The 23,227-nt window shown below is 36.0% G+C and overlaps 3 protein-coding genes across 3 annotated transcripts; 2 read left to right on the top strand and 1 right to left on the bottom strand.

Moving 5' to 3' along the window:
• On the bottom strand, positions 542-22,197 carry LOC109719618 (gamma-tubulin complex component 4). Its single transcript, XM_020246391.1, has 16 exons — positions 21,919-22,197; positions 20,281-20,566; positions 19,595-19,731; positions 18,886-18,984; positions 17,693-17,813; positions 10,530-10,802; positions 10,283-10,363; positions 10,121-10,204; positions 9,583-9,666; positions 9,360-9,415; positions 9,089-9,262; positions 8,757-8,979; positions 8,287-8,375; positions 6,965-7,118; positions 859-981; positions 542-764 (listed from the first exon to the last, which is right to left on the bottom strand). Exons 1-16 carry the CDS (start codon positions 22,083-22,085, stop codon positions 699-701), a joined length of 2,217 nt encoding a protein of 738 aa, XP_020101980.1. The 5' UTR covers positions 22,086-22,197; the 3' UTR covers positions 542-698.
• On the top strand, positions 13,599-14,894 carry LOC109719619. The gene is made up of 2 exons (XM_020246392.1): positions 13,599-13,819; positions 13,911-14,894. Exon 2 carries the CDS (start codon positions 13,965-13,967, stop codon positions 14,637-14,639), a length of 675 nt encoding a protein of 224 aa, XP_020101981.1. The 5' UTR covers positions 13,599-13,819; positions 13,911-13,964; the 3' UTR covers positions 14,640-14,894.
• Positions 15,665-16,614, top strand: LOC109719620. The gene is made up of 2 exons (XM_020246393.1): positions 15,665-15,855; positions 15,958-16,614. The coding sequence occupies exons 1-2, from the start codon at positions 15,732-15,734 to the stop codon at positions 16,410-16,412; spliced, it is 579 nt and encodes a 192-aa protein (XP_020101982.1). The 5' UTR covers positions 15,665-15,731; the 3' UTR covers positions 16,413-16,614.

Here is a 23,227-nt window from a genome sequence, read left to right as displayed (position 1 = left end):
GGGCGAGGCTGGGCTATGTGTTTAAGTTGAACACAGTGAACCATTCACCGTGTTCAATACAAGGTTTTTGTATTAGACACGGTGAATGGTTCACCGTGTCCAATACAAAATGGTTAACTGCGAGGTATTTGTATTGGACACGGTGAATGATTCACCGTATCCAATACAAATAATTGAACACGGTGAATGATTCACCGTGTCCAATACAAACACCCACAACTTAGTCATTTTTGGCTAAATTGGAGGTATTTGTATTGGACACGGTGAATCATTCACCGTGTCCAATACAAAACCTTGTATTGAACACGGTGAATGGTTCACCGCGTTCAACTTAAACACATGGCCCAGCCCCGCCCGCGTGGCGCTGATGTGGCGCTTGCGTGGCGGGGCCAGGGCCATTTTTGCAAATAAAATTTTGACATGGCCAATTTTAAAAATAAAATTTATCAGGGGGCTATTTGCAAAAAAAGCCCGTTCTCTAACTATGTTTAGGCTTTTTCTCTTGAACACTGAAGCCATGTTACCTGGAACTCACACAACAAAACAAAGAATTGCAGAAGTATATTTCTTTTGAGAAGCAATAGACTAATTGTACATGATAGAAAATATTCAGCACACAATGGCTTCCGCAAACATTAGAAAATAAATCAATTTGACGCCGCAACATATGCAAACACCCTTCGGAACCAATGGGCTTGTTACTGCTGGATGGCAGGGGGAGTCGGGCGAGGCCTGACCACATTCAGCACGCCTCTCGCGGTGGCCTGTTGGCGGAAAAGAGACCAAGAGCAGAAAGCGCAAATTATATTGATAATTCACAAAGTTTTGTTAATGATCGAGAAATTACTACTTTCGTACCTCGAAGAATGAGTTGAAGTTCAGTCGCATAAGAAATTGCCTCAGAAACGGCGCTCGTTGGCTTCCAGCCAAACGGCTGCTACGCAGAATTGTATACAGAGAATTGGATTTCTTACTGAATTCCTGCAGAAACAGAAAATAACTATCAATCAAGACACGTGACAAATGCTACACCAAATGCAGCATTACAGTTGTCACTTAATGTGGCAATGCTAGCATTTGCAAGGAAATGAAAGAGAAAAAACAAGATGATAGGATAGCGCGAATAGAAACTATTTTTTCATGAGCTTACTTTATTTTTATCAGCAATTTACTGATTTGACCAGTAGTTGAAAACATGATTGAACTACTAACTTCAGTATCACAACAAATATCTATATCTATACCTATACATTATTCCTCATAGAATTTGCCACATAGCAGTTCTTCTTTCACCCTTACCTTCTCTCCCCTTCTCACTTCCTGATGCTTCGCCTTCCCACCTCCCATCTCCACTCGACTCTTTGTCTTCCCACCCGCCCACTTTCTAATTAATGCATTCATATAGTTTATTATCATCTAAACTAATCGCTTTCACAAAAAATGTAAAGTAAGATCTATTTATACTCTTTTTTCTCATACTATTTGTATTTATTGATGTCCCATGGAAGGTCAAAAAATTTTAAAATTTTTATTTTATCAATATTCTATCTTTTATAGTAATAGTCCGCCGCAATACGTGGGTAACTTCACTAGTTATACATAATTGTTAAAGTATGCGAAACAACCATTTTCTCCAAAAGCTTAAACTGCCAAAGAATGGTATTTTAATATTTTATATTCAAAAGCATAAGCTGCTATAATGTTTTGATAGACCGAAGATGTGGACTAGAATTAAATGGAAGGCAATTAAACAAAGCTAGGAGCCTGGTTGGATTCGAACTCTCCCTCACGTTTGGGCTCAACATGCTTTGAAAAATGCAAGATGTGGATATAAATTAAATGAGAGGCAATAAAACAAAGCTAGAAGCTTGGTTGGATTCAAACTCCCCCACATGTCCGAGCTCAGAGACCTTTCAATAGCTCCATGATGTGCAATTGAATTAAATAGGACAAAATTAAACAATGCTAGGAGTTTCGTTGGATTCGAACTCGCAACCTCTTACTCTAATAACCATTTTAAATAATGAGAAACAGCAATTTTCTTCAAAAGCTTAATCTCCCAAAAGAACGGTGTTTTAATAATTTATATACAACAAAAAGAATTGTTAGGCATCTAGAAAGGAAGAGAAATCTAAATAAAGGAATGTTTTAGGACAAATAATAAAGTATGTCAAATTAACTTGGATATAATTACCATTAGGTAAAAATCTATAAAACATAACTGAACTATAGACCATTTTGATTCGACTACTCAATCTTTCAAAATTTTGATTTTGGTACTCAACCTTTCAATTTGTTTGATTTAAATGATTTAATGCTCTTTGAATGCAAAATTTAAGCTAATTGCATGCTTTAATGTTTATAGTTAACGTAAATTGCATAACATATACTAACTATATTCGTAAAGATAAACGACGCATTCAAATTTTGTTGTTAAAAAGCCGCTAATTGGCTCAAATCAAATAAATTAAAAGGTTAGGAAGTAAAATCAGAATTTGTAAATCTTAGTTGGTTAAATCCAAATGGATGATAGTTGAGATAAGTTTTATACATTTTTATCTTTCCATTATTCTTCTTATAATCAAATAAATTGACTACGGGCCTTGGATGCTAGATCTTAGGGGGAACAAAGAGAAAGAAGAATGAAATCAGTAGTTTAGATGATAAATCACTTTAGTATATAGTTTTGGACATTTTAACATTAAATTGTCTCGCCAGTCCATTCAAACTTCAGTTGGGCCGACTAGGTTTTACTGCCTTTTGATTATCTCAAATCCAAGGTTATGAGTTGGTCCGGATAAAAAATAGTTAAGCGATGATCGGTTTGACCATACTAGTCCTACTGATTTTGAAACATTGGATGCAAGACAGGAACATACTTATGTATTCAAAAGTGTGCCCGAAGATGTCCTCCCATGTAAATATGATGGGTAGAAATATAAATCTAACCTAATTAATGCCAAGCACCTATCCATGAGTTAAAAACTACTACCCTTTTAAGGGACACTCTAGGAACAGTTGGTTATCCCTAGCAATGCCCCAAAGCAAGTGGTATCTTTCTATCTTCATATTGGCGTGTCGGGTGTGATTAAGTGAGATTCATGCAAAAAAGGTGACTGTGCACACTTTTTGAACCATTGGGACAAATGATATTGACTGGTTATAGTCTATAAAAGTAAATATGTGTGTAGCTAAATAAAATCTTATAGGCCTTCAAACAAATAACTTCTTAGATTTAAGATAGTCATACATGTATGTGTTTCTAATTATTGTAATGATATGAAATATTGGACGAAAATAATTTGTAACTTCATAACAATATAATTTAAACAACATACAAGTCAATTACACATAAGTAAAGACATTAAATATCTTTTTTATTAGGGTTAACTGCACTGGAGGTCCCAACATTTGCATCCTTCTTCACTTTTATCCTTAACCTTTTTTCTTTGCAATCAAGTTCTCAACCTCTTGATTTCATTGCCATTAGATCCCAAACGTTGCAAAGGGTGTTAAAATTCACGTTCCACATCCACACCATGTCAGTGTTAAAATTCACGTTCCACATCAACACCACGTCAGCACCACAAAAGCGTCGTGTCAACGCCAGCTGATTATAAAATTTAATTCGAAATTTGTATTTCAAATTTTTTAAAATTTAGATTTTAAGTTCAAAGTTAGATTTTTTTAATTTAAATTTAAATTTTAAATTTTGGATTCAAATTTCATTTTTAAATTCTAATTTTGACATTAAATTTCAAAATTAAATTTCAATTTAGATACAAATTTTAAATTTGAATCTTGATTTTGAATTCAAATTTAAATTTTAATTCAGTTTCGAATACACAATAAGATTTTGTACTTAATTTTAAATTAAAATTCATATTTTAAACTTCAATTCTAAATTTAATTTCAAAGTTCAAACTTTGATTTTGAATTTTAAATTCAAAATGTGAATTTGAATTCAAAGTACAAATCCAAATTTAGATTTGAAATCAAAGCTCATATTTGAATTTAAATTTTAATTGAAATTTAAATTTAAATTTAGATCTTTTGATTCAGTTTTAAGTTCAATTTTAAATTTTGAATTCAAATTTCAATTTCAATTTCATAGGAATAAGAGGCCAAGCTTCTCTCTCAATGCAGTCATCATGTACAAAGCTGAAATCCATCTTCATGACCTTTATGCATAAATCTAACCCTTTATCGTAAATGTCATGTCTATGGACAAAAGCAAGATCCATCTTTATTGCCTCTGTTACATTCTGTCATGTCTGCGGACAAGACCAAGATGCATCTTTGTTACATCTATTACATTTTGTCAAGCCCGTCGGTGTTGACATTGTTTTATGGATCATGCCGATATTTATTCTCTTCATTGTCTTTATACACAAATATCGAGATCAGCCTTCGTTCCATCCTTGAATAAGAATGTGGATATCGCCATTGTTTCGAGCATTAGGTCAAGAACTATTACAATGCCACATTATGCTTAGTCGTAAATCGAGCTACTCTATCATGTGTGCACGTCTACCAAAAATAAGAATGACAACAGGGAGAAGAATGACAAGAAGGAGGGCTAGAGAGAAAGCCCTTCTCTATTCATGTCCACAAATACTTGGAATTCCGCTCAGTCCGACCTATAGTTAGAGTTCCCCGTCCCCACGTCTGCAAATACTAGGGATTCCGCTCAACCCAGCCCCGCTTAGTCCAACCCGTAGTTAGAGTTCCCCGTCCCCGTACTCAAGGTTCCCCACACCCAGAAACACAATTGTGAAGTTACTATCAAATTATTATTCTTAGCTCAATTAAATTTGATTTAGTTTGGATCTTCTAATACACTATGGTATCGTTTGGTTCAGGTATAAGCAAGAACTGTCTATTCCAGGGATAGGTATAAGTCCGGGTATAAGCAAGAACTAGACCAATTTTGCGTTTGGATGAAAATTGAGTAATTCCCGGAAATAAGAAAAATAGCGTTCGGATAAAAAAAATAGAATAAGAAAAATAGAGGTTAGTTATACATTAAAAATAATAATATTACCCTCTTATTATATTTGAATTTGAATTTTAAAATTTTATATTTATATTTTTTAAATTTAAAAATTTAACTTTTAAATTTCAAAATTCGAAATTAAAATTTAAAATTTTAAATATCAATTTTAAATTTAAATTTTAAAATTTAAAATTTAAAATTTAAAATCTCAAATTTTAAATTTTAAAATTTAAAATCTTAACTTTAAAATTTAGAATTTAAAATCTTAACTTTAAAATTTAGAATTTAAAATTTAAAATATAAATTTGTACTAATCTTATTTTGTTTTCATCCCCAAATATCAAAAGATATCACGACAATCTAGTTATCATGTGCAAACTACGTTACACCAGCTCTACAGCAACCGAAGTTCCTCATTCCTACATTGTTATTTACTTCTGGAAGTTTACAGTGGCGGACAAGAAATACTTCATCCTTGATGCACCAACAAAATGAGACAAGAAAGAGATGAAGAAAACTTCCTTTTCTAATCTTGTATCATAAATCTATTGTGCCTCTAGATGGTATATCATAAAACATACATAAAATCAATGAAAAGGTATAAATATTACTAGCTGGGTTAATCTCTGTTGAAACTGGCTGAATCAAAGGTTGTCCGCAACTGGGGACGTAATTAACCAGGAGCCTCAAGGTTCCTACAACGGAAAGAGGGTCAAACTTTCACCCCTTATAATTGAGTGAAGAGTTTGTCGTTAAATAATAAACCTCATAACTAAACATTGAGGTCCAATACATCCCTAGCAGAACTAAAGCCGACTATCTTTAATTCAAGGCCAACCCAATTAACACATATATTGGGTAAAAAACCTTGACACACATATACTGGGTAAAAATGTTGGAGACCTAGTTAACTTTAGGTCATTTTGAAATAGATTTCTCAACTTTTTTCTCCTGACTAGCAACTCTTCAACTTTTATTTCTTTTGAGTTGTTTCAATTATTAAATTGATGATTTCATTAAAAACCAATAGCGTCATTAGATATTGGTAACCAATCAATAGTAAAATCAGCACTTACCTAAAAAGTAGTTAGAGCCATGAAATTTGATGAAAATGACTGATTTTATGTAATAATGCCTATTCAATTTACTGATATTAACTTAAGTTCAAACAAGTGAAAGTTAACGGGGCATTAATAGAAAATGTTTAAGGGCTTATTTCAAAATGACCTGTAGTTTAGAGGGTCTCTGTACAATTTTTCGAATCTATGGTGTAGATGTACTAAAACTGGCAGACAGAGAAAAAAATAAGTTGAAACTAGATACGCTGATCCTAGGTTTATGCCCATACCAGACCATTTTGGACAAGAAAAGTAATATTTATATGCTTTAGAATATGTCCACCTATGGTTGTATATTTAAAATGTATAAAATTCCATAAAAGAGCCATATCTTCTCTCATTGAGAAATGCTAATATGGTGTCCCCTCCATATGTTTTTGCTACTCAATTCTCTTCTTGAACCCTACCCTCCAGGGGACAAACCCGCTTTCTTAGTGCATACTACATAAACAAGATATATCAAAAGAATCTTCCAGACTTCAACTATACATTTTGGCGGGGGTCAAATAAATTAGTAATTCTCATCAAATCATGTAATTGGTAAGTTCATTATAGTGGTGCTGATAACTTTAACACTAGGTTGCCACAGATAATGAAGCACTCGTAATCTGTCAAAATTTTATTATGTTGTGTTACCTACAAGTGCATGGTGGGACGCAAAAGCCTCCTAGTATAGCCTTATTTATATTAGTTTGATAATTTTGTGTGCATAGTAATTTTGTATGCAAAAGTAACTCAATTTGACAATAAACCTGAGAGACATCGAGTACGCCAATGTACCTAATATGAATAAGCATTACTGATTTTTAGTTCATACTAACGAATTCAATAAAAGAACTTCAAATGGTACCTCGGTTATATGCTCTAGTTCTGACAGATTTGTACTGCTTTCATATAGTTCGATCTTCCAGCAGAACTGCAGGCAAAGTTTCATTATGCTATCCAATATTCTAGAAACGGACCCGATATCAAGGAACGACTGTGAAATCAAAGCTGACAAGTATCTGCAAGTCAAACACCTAGAACGTCAGGATATGTGCTAAATATAAGGAAACAAAAATAAACAAATAGCAGCATTCACCACTGCATAATCACCTATTCATACCCTTATCGTAAGTTGGGGTGATGTCCAGTTCATAGGGGAAGTTAGATTTGTATCAGAAAAAGTTCTTTAAAATTTAAATATACGCAGAATCAGCAGGTTATAGATGTAAACAGATAAGTCTTCAAAGGGCATATATGTCATGTCTGAAAAACATATTACTGCTGAACATCAGCAGCATCAAAAGGATCAGTATCAATGGTGTAAAAGAGATGTTCAAGAAATCATATAGCACATAAATTATGCGAAAAGAAATTATATATGGATAAGTATAAGATTAAATTAAAGAAAGAACATGTCAGCAAGTTCTTCTGAACATGCAAACAGATGCACTAGAGCTTCTTAAATTATCGGCACGCCTGCATGAATAATAATGAGGGAATGAGCTCACCAACTTACCTTTTCTTTGGAGCGAAGTATGCTATGGGTTTTCACTCTTACGCATGGTCAAAAGAGATTATAGAAAAGGAATTCAAGAAAAGTAATAACGAACCGACAAAATAGATCATCTATCAAAATCTGTCATAAGTAGGGAACAGTGAGTTTTATTTCTACTTTTTCATAGATACCATGACGCTAAACCAGGCTTATTGAAATTTTCATTTCTTCTGCTATCCAGTGCTGATAGAACTCGTGGAGTTCGGATTATTTTTCTTAAGATTCATGGCAAGAATTGTCTTTCCTTATTTTCCCCTCTTCACCTAAAGCAGAAACCATCATTGCCTTAACAAGCAAGAATTGTGCCACAAACAGTAGTTACGATACATCTTACAACAACCAAGCAAGAATTGTGCCACAAACAGTAGTTACGATACATCTTACAACAACCAATAATATGACTGTTTTGCCTTTCTCAAATATCGACTTCACCCTCCAGAGTACATAGTGACTATTAGATCCTGAGTATTTAGGTTTATAGTTAACGTGGTGAGTGCTTATGAAGCAAGCAGAGCTCAAAAATAAATAGCAAAGCTAAAATCACAATTCATAACCGACTTAGAATTATTAAATAGCATTTCAATTGAAAAAATAAAAAGAGAGATATGAAGAAGATAGAGATAAGTGCATACTCCTGATGAAAGCTCACTAGTTCTGTAAAATCATGTGAATCCTGCACATGAGCTTGTAAAACATTCCACTGGGACTCGATAACATCAACCTACACAAAATAATAGTCATTTAGGAAACAAAAACACAAGCTTCTATATACGTGATTAATTTTAAGATTAGCTGACTGAGCAAAACAAAGATACATACACAAGGAAGTGTGGAGGACAAGTGAAAACCACAACAAATGATCACCATATAAGGGAAAAGCATGATACATATGGACATATGCATCATTCACTAAATGCTAATATCAGTTTTCACAGGAGGTTATTCAAGCATTTAGATTTCACAAGGTATACATGTGAATGGATGATTTTACAGGGATATACATGCAATGAACACAGCACTAGAACAAAAACCAAACAAATGCAGGATGTGGCACTACAAGGGAAAAAGAGAAAAACAAAAGGAATTGATCTCTTATAGTGACCTGGATATAAAATTGTAAATTTCTGATCAAGAAAATCATATGCTCCCTAACTCGCCACATTGGGCTTGAGCGTTGACGCAGTTGAGAAACTGAGTTGTTCTTTCGGTCCTTCCTATAGTTTGCAAAATCAGCATGATCTTGATGCATTACCGCAGCCCAAGACCTCTCCAACTCCATCTGGGTTCGCTTCAGTCTGATCAAATACTGGAAAACCTTGCGGTACCTGAACCAGATTCAATATCCTGTCTTCACAATAGTTTCACCAGCGAAAGAGAAAGGAGAGAAGTATTAATCAGAAATTGAAAGTTTTTTAGGTGCCATATAGAACTTACTTAGAAAGGACCTCTTGAGTAAAGAACAGCTGTAAAGGCCAATCAATGAAGTATTCGAGAGAAATTGCATCCCAACCATCGAGTGGCAAGTCTTTTTGAGACACATCAGAAGTAACCTTTGTTGTAGGAAAATCCTTTTGAGTAGCAGTTACATTAGCTCCAAATGACGGCATTCTACAATAGATGCAGACAAAACTTTCGCATATGCACCCTGTGAAAAAGAAAAATGCTAGAATGGTATGTAAGATATACATTAATCCAAAGTCCAAACCTTAATGATACTCTTGGAAAGTACTTGTCTTCTTCGCCAATAGTTTTAAGTGCAGCCTGCATCAAATTTATGCCGGTTGCTGTAAAATTCGAAAAAGTGAAATACCGTAACATTACTACAGATGTAATTACAAGCAAAAAGTATCATATTTGGTTTGAGAACTAAAATCTTACAGGGAATTACATAAAGAAAAAAGACTACATCAATAAGCTTTACAACTTACCAACTGAAATGGGACCATAAGATCTGCTTCAGCAGTTTGACGAGGAGGTAGACGCATTAATTGACGGCTCTCCTCCAAAAAACACTGATTAAGAAATACATGACTGATATTAAATATGAGAGAGATATGAAGGCCATTACTTGCATGTAACAACATCATGTTATAGCGCGTTAGATAGAAAATAGTGAACAAGAAGAATTGACCAGCAGATTGAACTTTTTGTGGAATAGAAACAAAAGAACTAATGGGAATTTTAGCTGGAAGTTCGAAAACTCCATGTAATACAAATTGCAGATGAGCATTAGAACAACTACAATATGCTCAAATGTTATGACCAGTCCCAAATGCATTCTAAATCCACTAGAAAGATCCGGCTCATTCCTTCGCCAAAGCCCAATAAGATGAAAACAGAAGTTATCAACAAATACCCATTGACAAAATATTCATACAATAAACCAAGGTTAGTAAGTTTGTAACTAAATTATATATCACTAGCAAAAAATATATGCACTTTTTGGTTAAGTTGATGACTGCATACCTGGAAAAAATCGCCTTTGGCTAAGAGAAAATAATCTTTAAGGGCCTTCAGATGGCCATTCAAGTCGGCCCGAATAACCACAAGCTGGTATACCAAAAGAAGGTATAAATAGTTTCAACAGTGACTGCATTTTTAAAGAGATCCTTCTTGGAACCAGATTACCTGCCATAGATGATTTGCTGCGATTGTACGAATTGAACTTACAGCAGATTCAAACAGTCTTTTATGGAATTCAGATGAATGCTGCATTAAATGAAGGAATATTAGTTTAAAGGATTGCTAGGATAAGATTATTCACATATATAACTTATCAAACTAGAAAAACTAGATAAAGAGATTGCAAGAAAGCAAAAAATTAGTTTCGAGAAAAGATAGAAAAGAAAAGCAAAAAATTTTCAAATAGAATAACCTTCAATTCTAGAAGCATTGCATTAATTTTATCAGCCTCGGATTGGGGTAGTAAATCTTCTGTGATAAGATTGGAAGAATCAGGCAACTCCTTCAGGGTAGCAAAATTTCCAAGAAAGCCTTGAACTCTATGAGACCCTTTCACATTTGGATTGTGCACAAAAGATTCTTTTAATCTGAAACTAGGGCTAGGATTTCGAAGAACCCTCACTGCTTTTCCAGCGAAAAGAATTGATTCTGCAACACGCATATGTATATATTCTGGCAACATGTCCTGCAATCAGATTGTCATGAGATGAATAGATCTGTAACAGTATACACCCTGAGGTCGACAGTTAAACTGTGAAAACAAACACATGTATAGCCAGGAAAAAAAAAGCTCCTAGACACAGTGCCACTGTTTTCTTATTAATGTTCTTATTAATTTTCGAACTTCTTGCCTTCTATCTTAGTAGTTGCTATAATAATTTGCCCCATTTAATCTAAAACAAACAAGGCAAAATACATATGCTTTCCTTTTTAAGAATGACCAGAGAATTTACTATTCAGATAATAATTTTGCATGCATTGGAGCACGGTTCATATGTGTTAAATATAAAAAATATAAAAACAACATTCTCTACCAACTTAAGTTTTTGGAGAACAACAGTTGTTTCACATTCTTTAACATCGTATCAGAGCAGGAAGTCTTGAGTTCGAGTCTCATCAGGCTCCTAACATAATTGATTTCCTCCCATTCAATTCAAATCCACGTTATTGGCCTGTCAAAAAAGTCTCAAGTCTAAACGTGGGGGAAGTGTTAAATATAAAAATATAAAAACACCGTTTCTACCAGCTTAAACTTTTGGAGGATAACGGCGATCTCACATTCTTTAACACTATGAATACACTACAATTAAGCCTTCATAAAATAAGACTAAGGTAAAAAAGATATTAAATAAATTGTTTCTGGCGCAAGAGTTGAAGTCATAGGAAGTTGATAGGGCCAATCTTTCTGGTCTTTGCTTGTTTTTAGACAAAGAGTGGAAAAAAGAATGGAAAATAGAAAGAAGAGAAAAGGCAGGTTCCAATGTGTGCAATACCCAAGCCAAGGGGAAAATAAAGAGAGAAAAAAAAAACAGTAATAAAACAAAGTCACAATGTGAATAAATAACAGAGAAAAAAGTAGAGAGGAATGCACTAACTCCATTTTATAATGTTGGAACCCTCTACATAGCTAATGGAGATATTGGCAGCGAATTGAAAATTTTCAACACTTAATGCCATTTCATCAACTTGGAAAGCTGTTTACAGCAATCTGTAAGGTTATTTTTCCTCAAGAAGGCAGTCTTACTGAAAAAATAATGAAAGAAACCTTTACCAAAAAGTGATTCCGCAATCTACCCTCTTAGCTAGTGTTTGGTTGGGGGTTAAGGGGTGGAATAACCCCTTAACCCCCAATTAATACCCAAACACTAGCTAAATGGGGTGGGGTTAGTAAACCCCACCCCAAACCGGGTTATCAGGGGATAACTCGGTTTGGGGTGGGGTTTACTAACCCCACCCCCCCTCCCAGCTTTCTCCCTGCACGTTTCCCGAGTTCCACTTTCCCCTTTCTCCTCTCCAGCTTCTTCCTCTTCCTCCCCATTCTCACGCCTTGCTCCCCAAGCTTCACGCCCCTCTCCCACGCCTTGCTCTCCAAGGTTAACCGCCGGATCCCCTTCACCTCGGCCCGAAGCCCCTCCGGCCTGACCTTCGCTCCGGCCTCACCTTCGCTCGTCGCCTGTCCTCCCCTCTCGTTGCCTCACCTCCGGTCTTCGCCGCATCACCTCCGGTCGTCGCCTCACCTCCCCTTCGGCCTCACCTTCGCTCCGGCCTCACCATCGCTCGTCGTCTGTCCTCCCCTCTCGTTGCCTTACCTCCGGTCTTCGCCTCATCACCTCCGGTCATCGCCTCACCTCCCCTCCGGCCTCACCTCCCCTCCGGCCTCACCTCCGGTCGTCCCCTCACATCCCCTCCGGTCTCACCTCCCGTCATCGCCTCACCTCCCCTCGCCTCACCTCCCCTTCGGCCTCACCTCCTGTCGTCGCCTCACCTTCCCTCATCAGCGTTGGTCGTAAGTGCCTCACATCTAGCTAAACCCTTTGCTACTTCTTCCTCGTCGATTCCGCGAAACCGACGCTTCCGGATCTACCGATCTGTGCCCTCCTTCATCAGCGATTTGCTTGATGATATTTTTTTGGGGGCTTTCTTCACCTGCGATCGGTGCCGGCTTTAACCTACAATTTGGTTATTGATTCGGTTGGTGAATCATCTCGATTTGGGGTTTTCTTCATCTGCGATCTGTGCCGGCCTTAAGCTGCGACTTGCTTGTTGATTCGGTTGTTGATTCTTTGTTTTGGGGTTTCTTTATCTGCGATCTGTGCCGACCTAATACTTTTGCATTTTCTGCTGCCTATTCAATATCGATATCTGATAATACTTGCGCATATTCTCGTTGCTATATGAAATCGCCAAGTTATTCATACTCTTCTCTCGGATGTCGTGAGGAAGAATTGTAGATACACTGATGAGGGAAAGATATACTGCTGGGAAATATATGGTTCGGCGATGATGACGGTTTCCAATTAAGATTAGATGGATGGCATCGATTGAAAAATTAATGCAACCCCATTTTAGTTGGAAACCACTTGAGCCATTTGTGGGAATGAACCATCTAAACCTTATTTCGACGAACATGCTTTTGTACATATGAGGCAGATATGTAATTAAATATGTAATTTATCGTTGATTTAAGTAGACCCTTATAGCCATTATACACTATACTTGGTAGTGAAAAACAAGTCTTGCATTTAACTCATATTCATGCATCCATCATGCACTCTTTTTAATTATAAACTACAGATGCGTCCATTCAAGAAAGTTTCTAAGTCCAAACAGAAGCAACATGGGCTCGCAGATGAGTCACCTATTGAGGCTAGCGGTGGCATTCGTATTGATACAAGAACTAGAAGTCAAAATTGGAGCAACATTTTGGATGCACAATTGTTGGGGCTTATGAGAGATGAACATACATTTGGTAACTGCGTAAATGGGTCATTCACTCCGATTGCGTGGAAGCGGATGGCAAATGATTTCAATAGTCGAAACAATATGAACCTAACAAAGACACAATTGAAGAATCGATTTAAAGTGTTAAAAAAAATTTTCAATTTGTACCATTCTCTTGCCAACAAGAGCGGGTGGGGATGGAACTCTGACTTGCACATTCCCACACCTGGTGACGCAAGAATCTGAAATTCTGTAATAGCGGTAATTACAATTTCTTTTATAATAGCGTTACTGTCTTATTAAGACATGTACATTATATGATAGTATTAAATTGTTAATATTATTACTTCAGGAGAATCCGGCGTACGCCAGGTGTAGGGATAAGCCCTTTCCCGCCTACGATGACATGGAATTTCTTACCCAAAATACAACTGCGACAGGAAGATATGCATTTACAAGTGCTGTGGAGCTTCCCCCTATAATTGAAAGCTCCTCTGGGTCATCCCCTGGTGAGGATGATACTATTGCTGGCATTGGAATGTCAGCTTGTAATCTCTCATCGGACCCATTCGAAGCAGGGGGATCTGGGTGCGCCAGATATGCTAACTTTGATGAAGCAAATACGTCACGCTCCCCAAGCCCTCCCGTGATGCCTACAACTGGTGCAAGTGGTTCTGCTCATAGCTCTGGTAGTAAAAGAGCTCGTTCTCCAGAGCGTAGCAATAAGCAAGCACAAACGGCATCTACATCTGGGGGACGAAAAAAGAAAGTAGATGCCCGGACTTCTGCTTTCCTTGACATCGCGGAGCAGGGTAAGGAAAAGCTTGGTTGGGTGCGGCAACTATGTCAGCTAGAGCTGAGCAAGAGCACTGATATGCCATCGCAGAACCAATGCATGCAACGAGTGTATGGGATGACGGGGTTAAGTGATGATGATATCTTAGTTCTCTGTGATGCGTTTAAGGAAGACAAGAATCGCAATGCTTTCATGTCATTGAATGACAAGCATGCAAGAAAGTGGGTTGAGCGAGAAATTGCGCAGCAAAATCTATACTATAGGCCGTCATTTCCCGGGAGTTAGACAAATGGCGTATTGGTAGTTCTTCTGTATCGTACCTCGACCCATGCTTATTGCGTGTGGATGTCCATATTTTCTAGCTTGTCGTGGTATTGGTAGTTGGAAGCTTATTGCGTGTGGATGCTTCTTTATCTTAGCTTTGCATACTTTCTACTTTGTGGTAGTGACTCTTGAATGTATGACGCTTTGATTTATATTTCCTCTACTCTTATTAGCTTTGCATATTTTTTTGCTGTTGGAAGATTATTATATGTTTGCGCTATATATATTACCTCTTGCTATAGTTATATGTTCGTGTGTATTTATTTATTTTTGGATGTGCATATTAAGTGCTGATTTATTCGGTATTTACAACAGTTGCAATTAGAAAGACATTAATGGCGAACCCACTATACAAAAGAATTTTTTCTTCAGAGACCATAGCCACCATTATGACAATAATAGATGATGATGATGAATCTATCGAGGCTATGATGCTACTTGAGTTAGAATCTGCAGTTGCAAATAGAGTACCCAGACAAAGGTGTCGGACTCGACCGTTTACCGGACATCAAATGTTGTGTGATATCTTATCTGGTCATCCTGAACGTTGCTGCCATCACTTTCGTGTGAGTGCAACTACATTTATTGCACTCCGCGATGCTTTAGTCGAGAAGGGCTTAATAAGTAGCACAAGAAATATGACTGCTGATGAGCAGTTAGGCATCTTTCTATATGGCGTAGGGCATGGCGTGGCAAACCGAATATTGGCGGAAACATTCCAACATTCCGGAGAAACCATTAGTAGGCATTTTAACAATGTACTACGCGGCATTGTGAGGCTAAAAGATGACTATATAATGTTGCCGTCAAGTAATGCTGCCGTGCATCCAAGAATTCGGGATAATCAAAATTTTCATCCTTTCAAGGTAACCATACACACTTTTACGTATAATACATTGGTGTATAAATAAAATTTATTACTAATATTTTTATCTTTTCTTTTGTAAACTGTAGAATGCTATTGGTGCGATCGACGGGACACATATTCCAGTAGTGGTCAAAAGGAGTCAACAAGCACCATTTCGATGTCGAAAAGGGTTCACCTCACAAAATATGATGGCTGCGGTGTCATTTGATCTTAATTTTTTATTTGTATGCACAGGATGGGAAGGCTCTGCTGCCGATATGAGAGTACTTCGATGGGCATGCGAAAGAGGTGGTTTCGTTGTTCCCGAAGGTAGTCTTGCTAATAAATTATTTGTTAAATTTAAATATATATGAACACTATTGTAGATAAGTTTTTTATACTAATAACATATGGTTATTATATTATTTGCAGGCAAGTATTACTTAGTAGACTCGGGATATGCAAATACTGAAAAATTTCTTGCACCCTATAGAGGAGAGCGTTACCATATTAGTCAGTTTGACGCAAGCACACGGGCCCGCGTTCATCGAAATCCACGAGATTTGTATAACCACCGGCATGCTCAATTAAGGAATGTGGTTGAGAGGACATTTGGCATTTTGAAGAAGCGTTTCAAAATTCTAAATGTAGCAACACCGTTTTCGTATAAAGTTCAATGCTTGATTGCTATGGCATGTTGTATAATACATAACTTTATTCGCCGTCACCAAGCAAATGATAACATTTTTCCTGATGAGGGTCCAGATGAACAGAACGCTGAAAATGAAGGTGGAGTGGACGATTTAGTGGGAGTAATTGAGGACTCCCAAAATGGTGAGGATCTACGTGCTAATATTACAAATCAATTGTGGAACACTAGAATATAATTTTATATAAATTAGATAATTGTATTGATATTTGGTAGAATTGAGTGTAGTGGTTATATTGTTATTTGACAATTGTAAGATGATGATGTATGAGATGGATATGCTTTGTAATACTTGCTTATTTATGCCTGTTATGGAACATGTATTAATGTTATATATTGTGATGATATTTTCTGCGTTGAATATTGGTAGGTAGATATGTTGGTAGATATTCTTATTTTTGTACTCTGTTATATATTTGTACTATTTCGGTTCTATTTTGGTTGTATATGTTTTTGTTTTTGATTCAATGTGTTGTTATCTGTGTAAATGTTCGTTGATGTGCAGATTGACTTGATGTACGTAAATATTTCTGAATTATTAATGATATTCGAATAGCAATGCAAAGTTTGAAAGATCGGAACAAATCGGATTTGAAAACGCCTAACGATACTCAACTCCACTAGGGGCTAAATTTGAAAGGTTCGAAATTAGTATTTTTGGAGGGTTAAAATGATATTATAACTAAAATATTAATTGTAGTTCAGGAAATACTATTGTGAGTGAAATTTATAAATATAACAATTTTAATATTGTTGTTTGAAAATTTGAGGAAATTTTCAAAATTACAAAAGAGTAGTGGAAAATAATTTTTGGTATACAATTACGCAAAAATTTATATAATTTTAATCCTCATAATAATTTGCAAGCATAGAATTTTTAAAACAATAAATAAAATATTTATTTCAAATGATTACAGTGAGGCTATTTTAGTAATTTTACTTTTTTTTCTTAATCATTATCCTTCTTATCCCACTTACTCCAACCAATCATTATCCTTCTTTATCAATCATTATCTTCTTATCCCACCTACTCCAACTAAACACTATTTTTCAATATTCTAGACTAACTCCAACCCCCAACCAAACACAAAAAAACTTTAACCCCACTTTAACCCTGAACTTAACCCTATCCCTGGAATAGCTATTTTTTCCTTAACCCCAAACCAAACGGTGGCTTAAGGTATATAGGATTCCCTCCAAATGACCCAATCAATGGGCTTAGTCTATCATATCTCCCAATCATTAGAAAAAGAGAGAAGAGTTTTCGAGAGATTAAAGTGCAAGAACAATATATTCAATTAAATGGTTACCAAAACAAAGAAAAGGGGTACATATGGATATTATATAGAAATATATTGAATTAGCCGCCAATAAAATTTTTATCTAACAAATGATAATTCTAGAATAAAAATGAAATAGCACCATGTTGGATATCATGTATTCGGAAAAGAAATGTACCAGAGATATATGAAATCCCAAGTGCCAATCAGTTAGAATTGAATCATCTGTTGATTTATGCATCAACTTCTCAATCACATCAGGATGAGATGATTCGCTCTCCCCATCTCTGTCATCTTGTCTGCAAAATTACATGAAAAAAAAAAGGCCCACAAGCATAAAAAACAAAACCAAATCATGAAAATGCAAGTCCACATCCTTCAGCTAGAATTTGTAACTACTTTCTCACTAGGTCCTATATCCCTACAGTAAATATTACTACCACTTGATACAGAGAAAAGCAGGGAATTCTTAAGAAAAACAGCAAGCAAGTGATCCTATATCCGCACTAGAACCTGCCAACTAAAAAAATATGAAGATAGAAGAACTGCCAACTTAGTCATCACCATATAATTAAGAAAAACAAACAATGCCAGCCAAAGGCGTTTTGGTTACAAGATAGAGAAACGAAACGAAATGACAACTTTTAAATGAAATATTCACATAAACAATAGTACCAAGGCTGTTCTAACTTCTAACTATAACTATAATAGCTATTTCAGGTGCTCAACTTCCAAGAAATTTCCATAGCCATCAAACAGTATATATATAACCTGCATGAATATGTAAGGAAGGTGATCGAAAGAGATATTTTGGTTGGTCAATCATATTTTATCAGCTGAAAGTCTGATTGTTATAAACATTCTTAGAACCTTTTCGCCTTGGCCTCTCAAACAACTATTCTACTCAAAAGGCAGCAGCCTGACATTTGGCAAGCAAATAACTTGGAGACTTTTCTATGGAAGAACCTAAAATGAGTTTCTGGACGGTGGAAGCAAAAGCTCCAATTGAGAACTGTTTTTCCTGAAGCAAAAAGCTGTTGGAGGTATTTCAGTTATATTAAAAAAAAAGTTTCTTCAAGTAGCTCTACTCGAGCAGCACTGCTGCATAAGCTCCAAAAGGACCAAGATGCCCTTTATAGCAGATTAGAAGTACTCATTCAAGCAGCGACTACATGCATCATTAGGTCCTTCTATCTGATAGTTTCACATAAAGCCATAACAATTTGTTAAGAAAAGTATGTCCTAGCAGTCTGCAGGACATCCATTAGACATGCAGTTATAAATAGACAAGGTTGTCTAGAATATAAATCCATTCATGTATACATAAAAAGGTTTCTTCGAAGAAATTTAACTTTCAAGATAGATTCATGCCTTTGGATGAAAAATTCACCATGTGGATCTTGGAGAATTCCATATACCATCCAAGAAGCAAGTTGGTTATACAAGACCTGATGTCCATGCCATAGGAGCCTACACTTTTTCACACAAAAATCATAAAAGAACACAAAGTTATTTCAAACACTTTGAAACAAAATATAGCGTCAGAAGATTAAATAGTTCAGTCAGTAAATTGCCAGGTCACTTGAAATTAAAGGTGCTCATTCTGTAAGATTGCTTTCTAAAGTAGGATAATTACAGCCCAAAATGAGACTAAGTACCTTTGAATAAAGGATTGAAGTGTCGGGCATAGGGTTGTGCCAGAAACTTGCTAGCACGGTATGGCATGGCATGCACCATGCCGTACCGTGCCATGCCAACGATGCCGTGCAAAGAATATACCTATGTGCTAACACACATTGGCATGAAATATTTATTTTTTTTGGCACTAATATATTCTAGTTGCGTATAAGTTATAACATATCTTTATTAAATAGTTTGCACTTTATCGAGACAACTATTTGTTAATTTCAAAGAAAAGAGAGTTTTGAGCCGTGCCATCGGCACGAGGATCGTATCGTGCCGATATCTTGTTAACAATGTACAGCATGGTGGGCATGGCCCGTGCCGATGGGCACTCGAATCCTTCTTTTGAATGCAATTTACTTCTTAATGTAGGATTATAGATCACGAAACTAAGTACCTTTGAATGCAATTTTGCAACTCTGGCACTCCACAATGGCACCGTTTATCCAAAAGGTTGAGAAGCTGTCCTCCTCTAATATCCTCCCGTTCAATCTCCGTAATAAGCTCGAAAAGAGGCGGCAAAAGAACCTCAAACTAAGAGCGAATTGACCATTTATTTTAGAACATGAAAAGCAAACTAGTAATGAACAAACTCGGCGTTGCAAAATGCAACACAGATTTCTGAGATATGTTCTAACAGGGCAGCTTCAAAATCAAAAAAGAATCACAGGTTTTTCTGAATCACAGGGAGTGAAAAGGCACAAGCAATAACATGGGAAAACTAATCCTGGAAAAAGAACTATTGACAATGACAAAGCTCATTTACCAAAATGTAATCCATATAGAAGATGGTCTAAGTAACAGGAAAGAGACATTCGTATAAATAGTTCTACCTTCTTTCACATTATGCTGCCGATCAAGATATTTTCACAAACATTATTGCTATGGAATCAGTTAAGCGCTATTTAGGCACCTTTCTTCACACTTTAAGTTGACTAATACAAGTTAAAGAGTAATAGATTGAGAAGTTCAAAATGATGATTAAACCAACATATTCCCTAGCTGCCAAGAAATTGGGTTCTTCGTAAAATTAGCTTCTTAAAACAACCTGACAGTTAAGCACCATAAATTAAACGAACAAACCTTGCTGAGGCCTCGAGTTACGGTTGCTAGAATAGGCAAAGGATCCGATAAGAGATTCTGCTCAACCTGCAGAACAGCAGCCCTGTAAACAGATAAAATCTCGACAATGCCATTCGCAATTGCCCTCCTGTAAGCACTCCCCTTTCTTCCCCTCTGACTTTTGCTAGGTTGAGGCAATGGAATATCGACACTGGATTGAATCCAACTTAAATCACGAGAGGTGGTTGCAAAGCGGTTCAGTTCCCTATAGTAAAAGCCTAAACGTATGAGCCTTTCAATAACACTCCTGCAAGTAAACAAGCCATTCAAATAATTAGACACAAAAGCCAAGCCATTAAGTATAAAAAATACTACTTGATGTAGTTCCTTCCCCCCTATAAAATATGAACTATTCAGTTTTATACCAACTTAATAGATCATGAATCTCTTGCTCATGCAACAACATGGCCTTTCCCATGAAAAGAATATACACACACGGCAGAAAGGAGAAATTACAGCCAACAGATGGCATAATCATTAACTCGGCACATTACATCTAAAAAATCATACTCTCTCTATTGAATCTGTCTGATTCGAAAAGAACATCTACAATTGATGCAGGAAGGCTAAAGAGTAGTAACCAAAGACAACCCACATTACCATTTCAGATTAATTCAGATCGTCTAAGCAACAAACTAAATTTTCCACTCTACTAACACTATTCCTGAAACATTTCGTATAATATCAATCATCTGAGTTCGATAATATGAGAGCTAGTCCTAAGCCCCTTCGGTTCCAAGAAGTCCAATGTTCACTTCACCCCATCCCCATTAATTGGTAATATATTCCCATCCTTTACCTCTTCCGTCCCCTCTCCTGTTGGTTCACGTGGCATGGTTTACCTATTCTCCATTGCATAGTGTTAAAGACTATTCTTCTACAGTCTCTAATAAGGTTGATGTTTCAAAGTTCATCAAAACAAAATTTACAAAAATAAAAAAATAAATAAGGAAGGGCGAACTTAATCCCTATAAAAAGCACTTCACTTCATGGGAGTCAACACTACCAAATAAATAAAGAGCCACAACAAATCGGCCGGTCCGTTCGCATGGCAAGTTTCACCTGTTCTCCACCGCGGAGTGTTATTACAAACTATTCTTGCACGCTTTCCCATTAGGTTGAACTTCCCGGTTCGTCGAGACAAACACTTTGTTGAATATAAAATATTCGAGACACCGTTTTCTGACAGCTTAAGCTTTTCGGCTTTTGGGAGAACAACAGATGCTTTAAATTAAAATTAAAGACGCTATTCTCTGAGACACTGACGACTTGGAGAACAACAGTTGGTTCACATTATTTAAACACACACACACACTCTACGAAATCAACACTTCTTCAAAAACTTTCTCTGAGGGTATCAAATCAAAGACACCGTACTCTGACAGTTTAAGCTTTCGGGAGAACAACTCACGCGGTTTCAGATTAAGAATATTAAAGATACGGTTCTCTGACGACTCCGGAGAACAATGATTGTTCCGGAACATTAATTTTCACACACTCTACGAGATCAACACTTTTCCAAATAAAAGAGAAATCACAATGAATAAATTGTGCGTCTAAAATGGATGAGAACAAAAAAGGGGAGCGGGTTAGGGGGACCTCTCGGAGGGGTGGATGAAGGAGAGGTCGGGGGCGAGCTCGAAGGTGGGCTCGCCGTCCGAGGCGCCGGCGCCGGCGCCGGCGGCTAGGGTTTCGTAGCGATCCCGCGAGTCGACGACGAAGTCGCCCGTGAAGCCGAGGAGCGCGAGCAAAAGCTCGTGGAGCATTTTGCAGCGATCTCTCCCTCTCCCTCTCTCTCTCTCTCTCTCTCTCCCCTTTGTTGATGTTTTTTTCTTCTTCTTCTTCTTCTTCTTCTTCTTTTTTCGAACCGCTCACTCACTGGTCTCAGCTCTCAACTCAGAGTGAATACATTTGAATATTTTTGCGTAAAATAATATTGCTAAAATATAGAAAAAATATTTATAATATTTTTTATAAAAATTATATTCTATCTTAGAGTTTTTTTTTTTTTTTTTTTTTTTTTTTTTTTCTCTACCAAATTTATAAATTTATAATTATAATTTTGACGCTATCCTCACAACGCAGGAGCCACATCAGCGCGAAGCGATGGGTGTAGAAATAAGTTGAACATGGTAAACAATTCACTATTTTTAAACACGGTGAATGGTTCACCGTGTTCCATACTTATATTTTTCTACGCTTTACTTTGAAATATAATAGACACGGTGAATCATTTATCGTGTTTCTATACTTATATTACCTCCGCGCTTAAATTTAAAATACAATAGATATGGTGAATGAATTATAGTGTTCAACTTATTCCAGCTCTTCCACTATTATTTGTTTGGCGTTTACATGATACCTGTACGACGAAAATAGAGTCAAAATTATAATTATAAATTTGGTGGAACTATTTATGAAAATAATTTTTTTGAGAGAGCCAAATGCAAAAAAAAATAAAAAAAAATCTTTTATCTTATTCAGAATTTTATAAGGTGATATATTTAGCCACATTCATTAAGCAACCATTGCTATTCCATTATTTTTTATAATTTATACTAAAAATAATTAAAAATAATAAAAATATATAAAAAATAATTTTTTATTATGTTGTTTCTTACGTCTTTTTCATTAATACCAAATTTCTAAAAATATTTTTTTAAATTTTAAAAGTAAATTTTAAAATAAATAAATATATATATATAAAGTTTTTATATATTTTAGTCATATATTTATGTAAAATTGTACGATGGCAACTGCATAAATTTTGAAATAGCTACTCAACATTTGTTTTTTTTTCTAATTGAGGTCATTTTGTCCGAACATTAAAAAGTTTTATCAAATTCATTCACGGTTTCACTAAATTTAATATTTTTAATTCTTTTTTTAGTGAAAAATTAGACTAGTT

This window comes from Ananas comosus, linkage group 13 (assembly GCF_001540865.1).
Source record: "Ananas comosus cultivar F153 linkage group 13, ASM154086v1, whole genome shotgun sequence".
NCBI lineage: Eukaryota > Viridiplantae > Streptophyta > Magnoliopsida > Poales > Bromeliaceae > Ananas > Ananas comosus.
Note: the sequence above shows the minus strand (reverse complement) of the source record. Positions and strands in the feature narration are given on the sequence as shown.